General features: G+C 32.7%; 1 protein-coding gene across 1 annotated transcript; it reads right to left on the reverse strand.

Annotated features, from left to right (window-relative positions):
• Window positions 1-3,879: 3,879 nt before the first annotated feature.
• On the reverse strand, window positions 3,880-7,117 carry LOC114939864 (uncharacterized). The gene is made up of 4 exons (XM_085488067.1): window positions 6,844-7,117; window positions 4,748-4,907; window positions 4,486-4,594; window positions 3,880-4,051 (listed from the first exon to the last, which is right to left on the reverse strand). Exons 1-4 carry the CDS (start codon window positions 7,042-7,044, stop codon window positions 3,880-3,882), a joined length of 642 nt encoding a protein of 213 aa, XP_085344193.1. The 5' UTR covers window positions 7,045-7,117.
• Between the last annotated feature and the right edge of the window lie 6,584 nt (window positions 7,118-13,701).

Here is a 13,701-nt window from a genome sequence, read left to right on the forward strand (position 1 = left end):
ATTCGTCAGCAAAGTTTTCTTACAGTTTTACAATTTCCTTGTGATTTTAATTATGCATGATACATTTTTATCTGATATGTCAATATTTTGATGACAAAAATATTAATATATTAGAAATTTAAGAGAAAAGAAAGAGGAAATATAAAAACGCAATATATAAATAAATGACATTGTTCTATTTCAGAATAAAGCACAAAATATTTATAAACTTGATTCATTTTATGATTTAAACGGTACATTCACAAAAAAAATTGAAAACAAATCATAAAATACAACTGCAAACATTTGAGCTATAATAAAAATTGATAAAATTTCATCCTCGATCAATTGTTTAGCATATAACTTTTAAAAATTGTATAATTACGAACGAAAGAAAAATCATTGCAAATAAAATTTTCAAAAATCAAGAGACCAAACAACCCCTTATGTAAAAACGAGGCACCGTGTATTTTTACGTGAACAATTGAGAGAATCTATATTATAGATTCGGTACTCAATAAACGGCTGAAGTGATCGAGTTTTTACTAGTTAAAGTTAAGATATGCCAGCGAATCTTTTTATCTCAAACTGAATAAATTTTTCTAAATGCTGTATTTTTTATGACTTGAGTTATAAACAAAATTGTTATTACAAATAATTATAAATAAACATTATATTTTTTAAATGTCGAATAGTAAATGTATAAAGGCATATCTTTGATTAACATTAATAGGCATTTCATCAATGTTGAATCCGTTTGTATTTTCAAAATAACGATAATAAAAACAAAGAATACAATAAATTTATAATATATGATTTTATAATCAGTATATAAAAAAATTTCTATACCTAAATGCTTTGTTCTTAAATAGAAAAAATAATCATTTACATTTCTATTTCACTATTTCTTTTTCCCTATTTTTTTGTTATATTTAGTGTTATTCTGAAAGAAATATTTACAACTGTAAAGCCCTACATACAATAGAGAAAATATTAAATATTAGAAATAGGAATTATATAAAAATAATAAAATCAAAAAATTCTGATATATAAATAATAACAAAAATTCAGATATAAAGAGTTCTTACTAGTTTATTAGGCCTTACTAGTCCTTTATACCCAATTTTTATATCAGAATTATCGATTGTATTTATTTCAAAATAATTATTATTCTTAAATGTTTAATATTTACTCCAAATACTTCCTTTATTATGCAAGGAATAAGAAGATAAAATTTCAACATATGTCCTTCTTAAATATATACAGGGTGCCTCCATACAATACTTGTACAAACGTGTTTTAAACGTAAAACAGACTTTTTAAAAATCTAATACAAAAATGAAGCAGCAATAATCTTTCAGCGATTGAAAGTAAGGGATTTTTCGCAAACTAAACCTTGTGGAAATGAAATATTAACAAAATCACATTCAGGATGCCCAGCAGACTCAATAAAAAAAATTTCCTAACTTTTTCAGATTTTCCAAGACCAGAAATTAATTTTTTCTCTGACTTTTTAGTATTATTTTTTCCAAATATATAATTTGCATATATCTTTATAATAAATCAATTAAATGTTAAATCATGAAATCCTTGTTATATTTTTTATATTTATTTAATAAAATTATAATTATATATAGTTTATATTTATTTAATAAAAAATTTCTTTTCCCCGCCAATTCCAGATTTATAAAATTCCTTGATAATGCCCGGTTTTCTAGATTTCCCTGCCCAGACAACAAATATACATCCAAAATACGTCTATGGGACATCATACAAGTTATCCCGCGATCGTAATGGGATTGTCTCATGGGACGCCTATGAGACCGTAAATGTCCGCCTTATTTACCGCAATGGGATAATCTTGCAGACGTCTTAAAAGGGTCCTCACAATATCCCAAAATTTTCATAAGATATCGAGAGGATATTAAAATATACATCCAAAATACGTCTATGGAACATCATATAAGTTATCCCGCGATCGTAATAGGATTGTCTTATGGGACGCCCATAGGGCCGTAAATGTACGCTTTATTTACCGCAATGGGATAATCTTGCAGACGTCTTAAAAGGGTCCTCACAATATCCCAAAATTTTCATAAGATATCGAGAGGATATTAAAATATACATTCAAAATACGTCTATGGGACATCATATAAGTTATCCCGCGATCGTAATAGGATTGTCTTATGGGACGCCCATAGGGCCGTAAATGTACGCTTTATTTACCGCAATGGGATAATCTTGCAGACGTCTTAAAAGGGTCCTTACGATGTCCCAAGATTTTTATAATAGGTATCGAGAAGAATGTACATCCAAAATACGTCTATGAGACATCATACAAGTTATCCCGCGATCGTAATAGGATTGTCTCATGAAATGCCCATAGGACGTAAATGTCCGCTTTTTTATCACAATGGGACAATCTTGTCAAATTCAATAAAAGACATTATGCGGTCTGTATGAAGGCACATCCATCATCCACATTGTATCAAGACTAATAGGACAATCTAGATTCTATGAAAACGTCAATAGACACATTATCGAAGAAACGCGGAAGACTCTCCATGTATGTTACCGACGAAACCCGATTTCAGAATAAACTAATTTTTCCTAGGTTGAACTAGTCCATACAAAATGCGTTAAAATTAACCAGTTCAACTTCTATGCAGTACTATTAACCTTGATAGTTTCCTCGCTTTCAAGTTGTTTTTTTTTATGTGAGAATGCACAGAGCGATGGCGTTTTACAAAGCCCCGTCCCCCCGTGCACTCCTATCTAAATATCATTCTTATATACAAATTAGTTTTTCTTAGGCTAAACAGGAAAAATTAGTTTATCCTAAAATCAGGGTTTGGCCGGTAACATATACACTCTTCACCTGCAAATTGTCACAAGTATTCACATCACCTATATAAACAATTTCAACTTTCCGTGTGCATCAACTGTACGTTGTCTCCACTGTATGTGTGCTCAATATTGGATATTTTACTATTCAAAATGAACAGCGTACTATTAAGGAGATATACAGATAGTGCACAAAGAAAGTTGCGTTTGCATACAAATAAGATTTCCAGTTAAAATAATAAAATTAAAAAATAGACAGGTAAGGGCTTTCTAAAAAAGTAATATTGTATGATAATTATAGTTAGAATATGAATATATTATTGAAAAATACATAAGTACATATTATATTATTGTATATTACGTATATTACGTATATTGTACATACATATCAGTTCTACGTAATTTATAAACGTAATTTATGTACGTAATTTATAAACATGGGCATGAAATTCTTCTTTGCTTAAAAATTATTAAAATAAAGCTGTGCTATGAAAGCACGTATTAAAATTTGAAACTTTATAAAAAAAAACTACTCAACTTTATAAAAAAAACTAATCAAAAAAGAGACCACAAAATAAGGAAACAATTTGTAATAAGAACATATATTATTATAATGTAATACTATCTTTTTTATAGATTTGATGGTCCATAAAAATGATAATTAGTTAGAATATGAATATATTATTGAAAAATATATAAGTACTTATTATATTATTGCACATTACGTATATTGCATATCAGTTCTACGTAATTTATAAACATAATTTATGTACGCAACTTATAAACATGGGCATGACATCCTTTGCTTAAAAATTATTAAAATAAAGCTGTGCTATTGCACGTATGAAAATTTGAAACTTTATAAAAAAAAACTACTCAACTTTATAAAAAAAACTAATCAAAAAAGAGACCACAAAATAAGGAAACAATTTGTAATAGAATATATATTAATATTATATATATATATATATATATATATATATATATATAATGTAATACTATCTTTTTTATGGATCTGATGGTCCATAAAAATGATAGTAATTGCATAAAATCTAACTACCTTAGATTTTTTTCATCACTATTTAGAAGATTTTCATCAACTATTTTCTCATTAATATTTTTATCAGCTGCGTTATTAGCCACAGTATTAACTTGGTTTTCATTATCGACTTCATTGATTTCATCCTCGGCCACGATTTCCAAATCATTCGCAACATGTGTTATTTTCCTGAAAAACGTTTTGTATATGTAAATTATTATTTTCTCTAAAACTAATTTTTTTCTAGCTTACATAACATGGTAATATTTCATATTATTCGGCTTTTACACATATAAAGTATTACGTCTTTTTATTTAGCTTTTTTGCAACAAATACTTTATAAAATCAAGCGTAGTAAATTACGAAATCGTTGTTTCGCAGAATTAAATAGATTGCTCTACAGCAATAAAACATAAAATTTTATGCAAAACAGAACTTCGTAATTTACTACGCTTGATTTCATTAAGCATTTGCTGCAAAAAAGCTAAATAAACGTCATTTTATATATATATATATATATATATATATATATATAAAAGAATAATATAAATCGTTATCATGTTAAGTAGGTTAAAAGAAAAATATAGTAAACTATATCTAAACATATGTTAAATAAAATTTACTTTTGTTCTCGTGAAAAGCGCGCAGGGGCATGACGCAGCCATGATTTAATTGGATCGCTTATATGTTTATTGGTAACAAGAGACTTTGTAAAACGGCAGCGGACAACACCTATATACAAATTAAAATTAATTTAATTTATAATTTATATAATTGCTATTTTAAATATGTCGTAATAGATAAAAAATAAGATACAAATAAAAGGTTACATAGTTAAACATCAGCATGAATTGGTTATATTTATTTTGATACGATTTGACTTACTTGATATGACATCAAGAAGCTTCAGTTTATCAAATGCTTTTTTTTTGTGGGCTCCGTGGAAACTATAATTCGAAGCTAATGCATTGCTCATTATTTCCTGCATTAGTTTTAATACAGTACTTTTGACGTCCGCTTGTACAAAAATACCCAAGTCCTTAATCTACAAAAATATTTAAAAATATATGAGGTGCACAGTTAATATAATATAATTTTGAAAATAATTATATAGTTGTATAGAAGAGATCGCTTAAAAATTATTAAAATAAAACTGTGTAGACGTAAAATTCTTCTAATTTGCTAGAGCAGAGAAAAAATATGGGGTCAGACGGATTCGAAACCGGGACCTACACCACAACAAGGAACCACTATGCCTGTTCCACCACGAACTCCTTGCCATAAGTCCTCTCTGCTCTCTTATTTAAACTATTTTCCCTAATTTCCTACAACTGTGGTGCTATTGCACGTATAAAAACTTAAAACCTTATAAAAAAAAACTAATCAAAGAAAGCCGCAATAAGGAAACAATTTTATAATTGAAATATTTTTTTACAGTCCAATTTATCTGTGCAAAAATTATTTTATTTTCAACTTGTCATAAAATTCAGCTTGTACTGATAAACCAAATTGACTTTATAATCTCTATCTTTTGTAAAATGGTTCTTTTGGATCCGAGTGGAATTTTCAATTTGAAGTAATGTACACAAGATGTATTTTTGTTATAATTTTTTGTTTGGGTTCAAAGGGCACGAGCTCTTGCAAAGTCAGTTTGGTTCATTTGTGCATTTTAAACCGTATGACAAATTGAAAAATAATAAAAAAAACATTTGCATTAATAAATTTGTGTGTAAATGCAAATAATATATTTCAGTTATGAAACTGTATCATTATTTTGTTTTTTAGTTTTGTTTAAAAAGTTTCAAGATTTCCTGAATATTTTATACTTGCATCAGTTTTATTTTTATTATTTATACGTATATAGGGCTCAATAGGGGGTTGAGTAGTAACTAGTTAAATTTAACAATTAAAAAGTGAATAATTTTTTACTTACAATTAGTTAATTTTAAATGCAAAAACTTTACACTTAGTTAATTTTAACGTTTTATTAAATTTGTTTATACTATATAGTTAATAAATAATTTATTAATATTAAAGTCATATAAAAATAGATGATTGTAATGCATAAAAAATATTTGTATGTCAATTTATATGTAATTAGATAAAGAATTATTAAAGTGCTTAAGAAAAAAAAATGACAAACTGCAACTTTGAAATTATACATTTATTATTTAATAAGTATTTATAAATTTTAATAAAAATATTTATTTGCGGTCTATCTTTCTCTTGTATTTTATATCTTCTTTTTTGTGTATTTCTTATATATTTTAATAATGTATTTATTTATAAATTATAAATATTTTAATTTTTTATATATATTTAATAATATATTTTAATAATTAATAATATAATTTGCCAATTAATATAAAAAAATAAAGAAAAATTATTTCACAAATTAAATAAATAAATTCTTGGCTCGTCTATCAATTCATAGGGGGGTAAAGAGGGTTCCGCGTTCGTTTAATCGTGTTTATCTCACAAGTAATGAGATCACGAACCGCGTTTAAAAATTTTGGTATTAACCAAGTAATATTTGTGCCTCTGTGCACGTAATTTAAGTCTCGTAAAAATCTTAAATTTCTACAAGACTAACGCACCACTAACCGCGTATGGCTCGGAAACGCCTGTTTCATATTTGTAAAAATTATTTCTTTTTTTATAAATTATAAAAAACTATTTTTTATTATATTTTAAATAAAAGTACCAATTAAATACATAATTATGCAAAAAAGATAATTTTATATAATTAAGGGGTTAACTTTTTTAACTTTAATTTTTAATTTTTTAACTTAACTTTTAACTGAGTTAGTTCTTGTTTCGACTTTTAACGTTAACATATTTAATTTATGGTCTATTAATTTTCAACTTAACTTAGTTAACAAAATTAATTAACCTACCTAATCCTGAGCTCAACTAAATGATACAAGACTTTTGTGATGTTAACAAAATAAAGTATGCACAACACAAATATATATACTTACTAAGTTGTTTTTATGAAGTATGTCAGTCGATAAACGTCGTTCTTCTTTTATTAAATCATCTTCCGTTAATATAGGATAGGCCTTCAAAGTTTGACTTTCAGTATTTTCGATTTCTTTGTCCGTCGTTTTTGTCGTCATCAATTTTGTTACATTACGCATTTCAGCAATTAATGTGTCTATCTTCAAATCAATGTTAGCCATTGCTCGTAAAACTGTTCTGCTACAATTCTCATCTATAAAAACAATAAAAATATAGTTTAGAAAAAAGGATATAATTACAAATGTTTTGTTTTAGTAGATTTGTTTGTCATAATAATTACTGTGGCTATCTGGGTAAGAAACGTGACACTTCGTTTCATGAACGTCCGTATGTAAGAAGACGTCTTCTTATCGCCGACTCAATATCGTGCGAGCGACGAGTAAGAAGCAAATAGGTGTAAATCACAAGATCTGGCCAAAATGTGCAAGTAAATCCCAGCACTGGCTTATAAGTCAGTATTTAAAATTTAATTATCAGTATGTAAAAATGGGAAAACGACAAATCCTGATTTGTGTGGGAGTTTTACATATTTGTTGACAACATCACTGAGTGGTCGTATAGATAATGTCTCGCTGCGTGTATATTGAACTTTATATATATCCAGCAATGATGATGAGCATGGAATCTTGAAAAAATCTTCCTTAGAAATAAGCTGTCGGCCTATTATCATCAATTCTTGGGTTTCACGACAGAAAGCTATATTTTGAATCTCAAATATGTCACCATTTTTCAGAATGCAGCAATTATCAGTATTTCCAGTAGTCTTGATAGTGAAATTTGATGATTTTATAACTTTATACTGTGGATTAATGCAATTCTCAGGCAGAGGACCTTTGACATGAAGAGAAGTTGTAACAAGTTCTAAATCATCGTTTGTGCTTTTATTGTAATTCAAACATGCACTTTTTATTTCTCCATAGCGCCGAGCTATTTGCTGCAGTGGTTTCTCTGGTTTACGTATCATATTTTTCAGTATCTGCATGAAATTCTCAAATTTAAATGCACTAAACTTCTCTATAGATCCATGTAACTTTGCATCTTCTACGAGGTGAATAATGCCATGAACATTGTGCGTTACATGATGCACGCCGTATATTTTAGCGAATGACTTGATAAAATGTTTAGCAAGACTTTCTGCGTAGTTCAGTTTATTCTGATGCCGTTCCACGTCACATAATATTCTGATTAAAACATGAAGCGTCATAAAGTGATTGTACATTGCCTTTGGCAAGATCTTTCTTAAAACAATTGGCCCCGTATAAAGAAGGAATTGCCGAAATTCAGTAGCTTTCCATAGCTTTAAAAACTCCAAGCTTTGAGGTCTTCGACCGAATTCTTTTGAAACAAATGGTTTCATATCACTTTCAAGTCGTTTCGAGATTTTAAGAATTTGTAGACGACCGAGTCTATAGGTATTTTCGCCGTGAATCCATAATGTTATCATTTTTTTAACGACGCCTAACAGTATTAGATGCATGTAATCTAAAGTTACATTTGTAGGCATTTTTTATAAAGACGTTAACCGACGATGAGATTAGCTGATTTACGTGTTTTGTTTGTCGACCTCGTGCCGGGTACTTATTTATTTGTAATATTTATTATTGAAAGCGTTCTAAGCGATCCTTTGTTTGTCGAGAAAACCGAAAACACATCTCTGCGCGATGAACAAAGGTAATTCTGATTGGTCCGATGTTTCGGGTAGGGAAGGTTTTAACACCGGGTATAAATATGCCGACTTTTTGGGAATCGACAGACAATAGAGAACCGAACAGAACAGATCATATCTCTCTTCCTCGAAACATCGAACGACGGCGAAAACGGCAAGATACGACTCTGAAGAATTGTCGACGTGAAGACGTGTAATATTCACAATTGCACATTATACATATACATACTATCATTTAACGTTGGAATAAATTAAACCTTTGGCCTATCCCTTGAAACACGATATCCTAATCGAAACGGTGAGAGAAACATTCTATTTCTCTCTCTCACGCCCATCAGACGCCTATAGTAAATCAGAAGTGGGATCGAGGCGTTGCACCCGGTTTCGCGAATTCGGCCTGAGAGAGGCGATTCGGGAGTTCGCGATACGCGTCGAGTGTGGGACGCGCGGGTTGAGACGATCAACGCATAGTGATCTTTGGGTTGCGCGAGTGTCGGGGACATCGCGGAGTGCCCGAGGAACCGATCGAGCAGATCTGAGGGACGGTGGCGGAGTCGATGCAGCCGAGTGATTTCACCATCGCTGAGATGAAGGAGGCTCTTCGCGAGAAAGGACTGACCTTGGGAGGGTCGAAAGCCGAGCTCATCCAGCGCCTGAATGCCAACGATTCAGGCGTATGGGCGAGATTGAGCGAGCAACGGAGGCAGGAGAGATATTCGGATGGCATCCCGGCTTCAGGAGGTGTGCGTTCACCCAGTGAACAGGGTGACGCCATGGAGATGGAGACCGTGGACGATACGCCGAGACGAGGAGACCGAGTGAGGATGACGACGCCGGAACGGAGAGAGCACGACGACGCGACGCAGGCGGAACTCTTGTTACTGCGTCGAGAACGAGAGATTTTGGAGAGAGAGCGGCAGTTACGTTACTTCAACGAGAAATAGAAGTAATGAGAAGTGCAACCCCCACACCGACGACAACGAACGGCAGTGTCATTTCTGCGTTCGGCGGTGTGAGGGGAATTAAGGAGCTGCTGCCTGAATTTGACGCAACGGATAGCACCTTCTGGAGGTGGAAGCAGCAGTTGGAGTTATTGAGACGCACGTATCAGCTGGACGATAATTCGACGAGAGTGTTAATTAGCTCTCGGTTGAAAGGCCGTGCGTTGTCTTGGTTTCACTCAAGGGCCGAGCATGTGACACTGGACCTGGAGGACCTTCTGCGAGAGATGGAGTCAATGTTCGATCTGCGACCAGGAAAATTGACGCTGAGGAGAGAATTTGAGGCTCGCGTGTGGAAGAGAGACGAGCAGTTCTGTGATTATTATCACGAGAAGGTGATTCTCGCGAATCGCATACCGATCGCGGAAGACGAGCTCCTCGATTATATCATCGAGGGAGTGACCGATCCTCGTCTGCAGAGCCAGAGCCAGGCGCGCCTGATGAACTTCCAATCTAGAAGAGAATTATTGAAGGCGTTCGAAAAGGTGGTTCGAGTACATTCAGAGAGACCAGACGTCCGACCGAGGGGAGACGGAGCGAGGACAACTAGCGGAGGAAGAGCGGAGACATCGACACGGGGAGACTCGACGAGGTGCTACAGGTGTCGCGGAGCAGGACATACTGCGGATCAGTGCGTGCGACCACAGGCAAAGCGAGTGTGTTATGTGTGCGAATCTCCGGATCATTTGGCTAGGGAGTGTCCGAAGCGAAGTCGGTCCGCGGCGTCGGAAACGCTGAACAATGGTGCGCAAACTGCGTCGATGAACGTCGTACAACCTGTCGCGTTGTTAAAACCTTATACGATTACCGTAAAAATTATAATGGAAAACGAGAATAACGGGTTCAATAATTACGTGGTGGATGCAATAATAGACTCGGGTTCTCCAATTAGTTTGATTAAAAGCGAGATAATTCGGGGCGACGCGACTCACGTCTGCTCGCCGGTGAGAGCATCGATCAGTTTTGCGGAATTAACGGCTCGCAGTTAAATATTGACGGTATCGCTCACGCCGATTTGGAGGTAAAAGGCGTGCGCTTGAAAATGAAATTTTATACGGTGCCTCCTAATACGATGGCGTATAGCGTTTTGCTCGGTAGGGATTTCTTGAATTGCCCGTCGCTGCGTGTAACATTAGGGCGAGATTTTGAAATTACAAACGCGGAAGAAGCGCGCGTTAGTCAAATGATGCATATTGAATGCGACGACAATGTGGTATGTTCGAGCGAAAAAGTGAAAATTAATCCGGCGGTTGATGAAGATACCACCGAAAAGATCTGCGAGGTCTACGAATCTCATGGTCTGAGTAGTCTTCGAGCGGAGAAGTGCGCGCCGGATCTCGAGAGGGTTATCGCATTAAAACACGAACGACCGAGCGATGAGAGTATAGAGTCTGCGTTGAATGATCCGGTGCCATGCCATGTAACATCAGGGACGTACATAGGTTCGTCGGACTCGCGAGTCATTTTCATCGATCTATGCCGAGATTTTTATTGGTGGCAAAATCATTGTACGATCTTATTCGAAAAAACTCTGTTTTCAAGTTTGGGCGTCACCTGTTTGTCGTCATCGACGTGTTCGCTAAATTTATCCGGCTCTACCCGCGTAAGTCAACAGCATCGGAGGAATCGGTAGAGTATCTCTTTAAATATTTCTGCGCGTATGGTAAATCGAGACGTTCAATTTCGAACAGAGGAACTTGTGTCAAATCTGACATATTTGAGAGATATTTGGGATCCGGTGCTATAGAGCACGTATCAATTGCTGTGGGCACGCCGAGGGCAAACGGACAGGTGGAAAATATAATAGAATGATAATTCCGATGGTGAAAAAAAATTGACCAGCGAGGTGATGCGAGCGATCTATTACGCGATCCAATTAAGGTGAGCGATTATCCGTAGCGCGACCTCGACGCGACGAGATAAACCTCAGATAAATATTGACGGAGCGAAAAAGAAAAAACGAGATGTGATATAATTTGCGACGGATCAAATGCACCCGTATATTCGAGCATGATTATATATTATTTGGTAAAGGAATTTTATTTATTGCGTATTGTAATTTTGGTAATAACGTTGACCGGGACGGTCAAAAAGTCAGGATGGCCGAGCTGTAGGCATTTTTTATAAAGACGTTAACCGACGATGAGATTAGCTGATTTACGTGTTTTGTTTGTCGACCTCGTGCCGGGTACTTATTTATTTGTAATATTTATTATTGAAAGCGTTCTAAGCGATCCTTTGTTTGTCGAGAAAACCGAAAACACATCTCTGCGCGATGAACAAAGGTAATTCTGATTGGTCCGATGTTTCGGGTAGGGAAGGTTTTAACACCGGGTATAAATATGCCGACTTTTTGGGAATCGGACAGATCGTCGTTGAGAGTATCATCTTCGGAGCGGTTCATCGAGATACCAGCACGCATTCTCTCACGAACCGGCAGACAATCCTTTATATCGAGGCGGCGGAAGGAAGATAGAGTAGAACCGGGACTTGGACAGCGAAGACGTTTCCGACTCGCAATAAACATATATATATATATATATTTCCGAACCTGACTTCTTTTCCTGAGTCACTAAATTCATCCGGCCTTCTCCTGCACTCCTACATTTCCATAATCAATAATTAATTGATATATTCGATATTAGATAAAAGATACGCCTACAGAATATAATAATTTTCTTATGCTAAGTTTAGCTAGCTCAATATTGATAAGTAATCAATACACAAAATTTGAAATTATATTTCATATGCCGAAAACCTAATAAAATATTTTATTAAGAATTCAATTAAAATTTATGGACCCGATTTTATTTCACACAACATACATAGTCTATTGCATTTAAGTGATTGTGTACGTTTATTTGGTTCACTTGATGAATTCAGTGCTTTTGCATTTGAAAATCATATGCAAAAGTTGAAAAAGTATATCCGTAGACATTCGCAGCAGCTACAACAAGTTGTGTGTAGAGTTAGTGAGGATAATAATTTTTTGCAACCAATACAATTTGTAAATGATAATTCCATAACATTATTGCAGGAACATTTTAATGGTCCATTAATAAATAATTGCACTTCTCCGCAGTACAGGAAACTTAAAACGATTAATTATTGCTTAAATATTTTAAAAGTAGCTGATCGATTTGTCGAATTGACCGATTCAACTATCGTTGAAATACTAAATTTTGCATCATATCAAAATGAAATATTTTTAATAGATATCAAGTATATTCCTCACAAAGATTTTTATTCAAAACCATGTTTTTCTTCATTATTTGATATTAAAGTTATTATAAAATATAATACTATATTTCAAATGTGGAGATTTGACAAGATCAAAAGAAAATTACTAGTTTTACCATATAATGATCAATATATTGCATATCCTCTACTGCATTTATAATTGTCTTAAATAATTTTATAATAAATAATAATCGATCACATTTTTCAATAGTTAGTTAAACATAAAATATTTGATAATTTTTAATTTAAATATTTGGAAACTTTATACTAGCTAGAAAAGAAAAATAACATACAAGCTAATGAAAAGTTAATTTTATAAGTTATTTTTCTTATTTAATTAGTATAAAGTCTCAAAATATACTTAATTCAGATTTATTATAATATAATAATTAATTGATCAGTTTTGCATTGAATTTTTTATTTTTTTATTAATTTCTTTATTACATATGTATTTTATTTGTTTAAAAAAATATTCCTTTTCTCTAGTCTTTCAATAATTATATTTTAAAAAACCCTCTTGTTAAATTGTGTAAATTTTATAACTAATTTTTTTCACTGAATTTTATTCGTTGAGATATTTATTCGTTGATAGATAAAAGTTCAGTTTAGATTGAGATCCGAAATTGATTACTATCAGGTTATCAAGTAATTAAATCTGAATACCTGTAGCCCATAAAAATTTTAAAATAAAAAATTAGCATGTTGAGAATAAAAGTAACGAAAAAGATTTCAAAGAAGAGTCAGTTATGATATTATTTTATTCTTTAAGTGATCTTGATCTATTTGCTAAATCATAGTTTTTCTCAAATGACATATCTCTATTTGTTTATTTCATTGTCTACTAGAGAAGTTTTTAATAATTGAATTTGAGTTTTAGGAATTTTTAAGAATTGATTAATATGTGTATATAG

Source organism: Nylanderia fulva, unplaced genomic scaffold (assembly GCF_048542155.1).
Source record: "Nylanderia fulva isolate GAGA-0341 unplaced genomic scaffold, ASM4854215v1 Scaffold616, whole genome shotgun sequence".
NCBI classification, from domain to species: domain Eukaryota; kingdom Metazoa; phylum Arthropoda; class Insecta; order Hymenoptera; family Formicidae; genus Nylanderia; species Nylanderia fulva.

Coding starts and splice junctions, on each gene's coding strand:
- LOC114939864 (XM_085488067.1), bottom strand. CDS start 7,044: ATGGCTAACATTGATTTGAAGATAGACACATTAATTGCTGAAATGCGT. Junction 4,908..6,843: donor TACTTCATAAAAACAACTTA/GTAAGTATATAT, acceptor ATATTTTTGTAG/ATTAAGGACTTGGGTATTTT. Junction 4,595..4,747: donor GCTTCTTGATGTCATATCAA/GTAAGTCAAATC, acceptor ATTTGTATATAG/GTGTTGTCCGCTGCCGTTTT.